The 770-nt window shown below is 59.7% G+C and overlaps 1 protein-coding gene across 1 annotated transcript in view; it reads left to right on the forward strand.

Annotated features, from left to right (window-relative positions):
- Positions 1-366, forward strand: part of LOC102042267 (steroid 21-hydroxylase-like) — a gene marked incomplete at its 3' end in the record, with an annotated part of 6,412 nt that extends 6,046 nt beyond the window's left edge. The window contains exon 9 of the mRNA XM_031065090.1: positions 104-366. Within this exon, the coding sequence (XP_030920950.1) occupies positions 104-366 (263 nt within the window). The remainder of the gene's footprint in view (positions 1-103) is intronic.
- Positions 367-770: the final 404 nt, after the last annotated feature.

Consider the following 770-nt stretch of genomic DNA (forward strand, 5'->3'; position numbering starts at 1 on the left):
CTCGCGGCCCTGCTAGACACGGCGGGTCTGTGCGGGGCGCTGCGTTCTACTGATCTGCCTGGCAACAGGCGACTCGAAGCATGAAGCGCTCTGGTTGGCCGAGGCCTGGTGCGCCTGGCAACCGATTGGCTTAGAGCTGTTGGGGGCGGGAGGGGAGTAGAGCGCCGTCCCCAGAGCGAGGGACTGAAGGAGCGGGCGCTGCAGGGTGGAGTGCCCGCTCCGAACATAGCGAGGGAGCGGGAGGCCAGGAGCACTGCCCCGACGCAAAAACACGAGAGGGAGAACAGCGAGGAGGGGCAGGGAGGGGACGAGACCGCCCGCGCCTCCCGAGTCATGTGTCGAAATGGGGGCAACGGCAAGGGAGGGGTAGGCAAGGCAAGGGAACGGAAGGGTCGGTCGGTGAGGAAAGGCAAAGGAGGGAGAGGCAATTCAAGAGGGCAGCAATACAAGGCAAGGCAAGCGTGGGGTAGGTAAGGCAAAGAAAGGAAGGGTACGAAACGCTATGCAAGGGAGGGTTAAATAAGGCAAAACAACAGAGGGGAAGGCAAGACGACGGAAGGGAGGGTTGGTAAAGGCAACACGAGGAAAGGGAGGGGCAGGCAAGGGGTCCAGGCAAGGCAAGGGGAGGCCGTGGAAGCCAAAATAACGAAAGGAAATTGAGGGGTAGGCCAGGTAAGGCAGTGCAAGGCAACGGAGGGGTTGTTACCTGAACTATCCAGCTGCAGGATAAATGTTCAAAATAAACATTGGACCATTAAGGGAAAAGTCTG

This window comes from Geospiza fortis, unplaced genomic scaffold (genome assembly GCF_000277835.1).
Source record: "Geospiza fortis unplaced genomic scaffold, GeoFor_1.0 scaffold658, whole genome shotgun sequence".
Classification (NCBI taxonomy): domain Eukaryota; kingdom Metazoa; phylum Chordata; class Aves; order Passeriformes; family Thraupidae; genus Geospiza; species Geospiza fortis.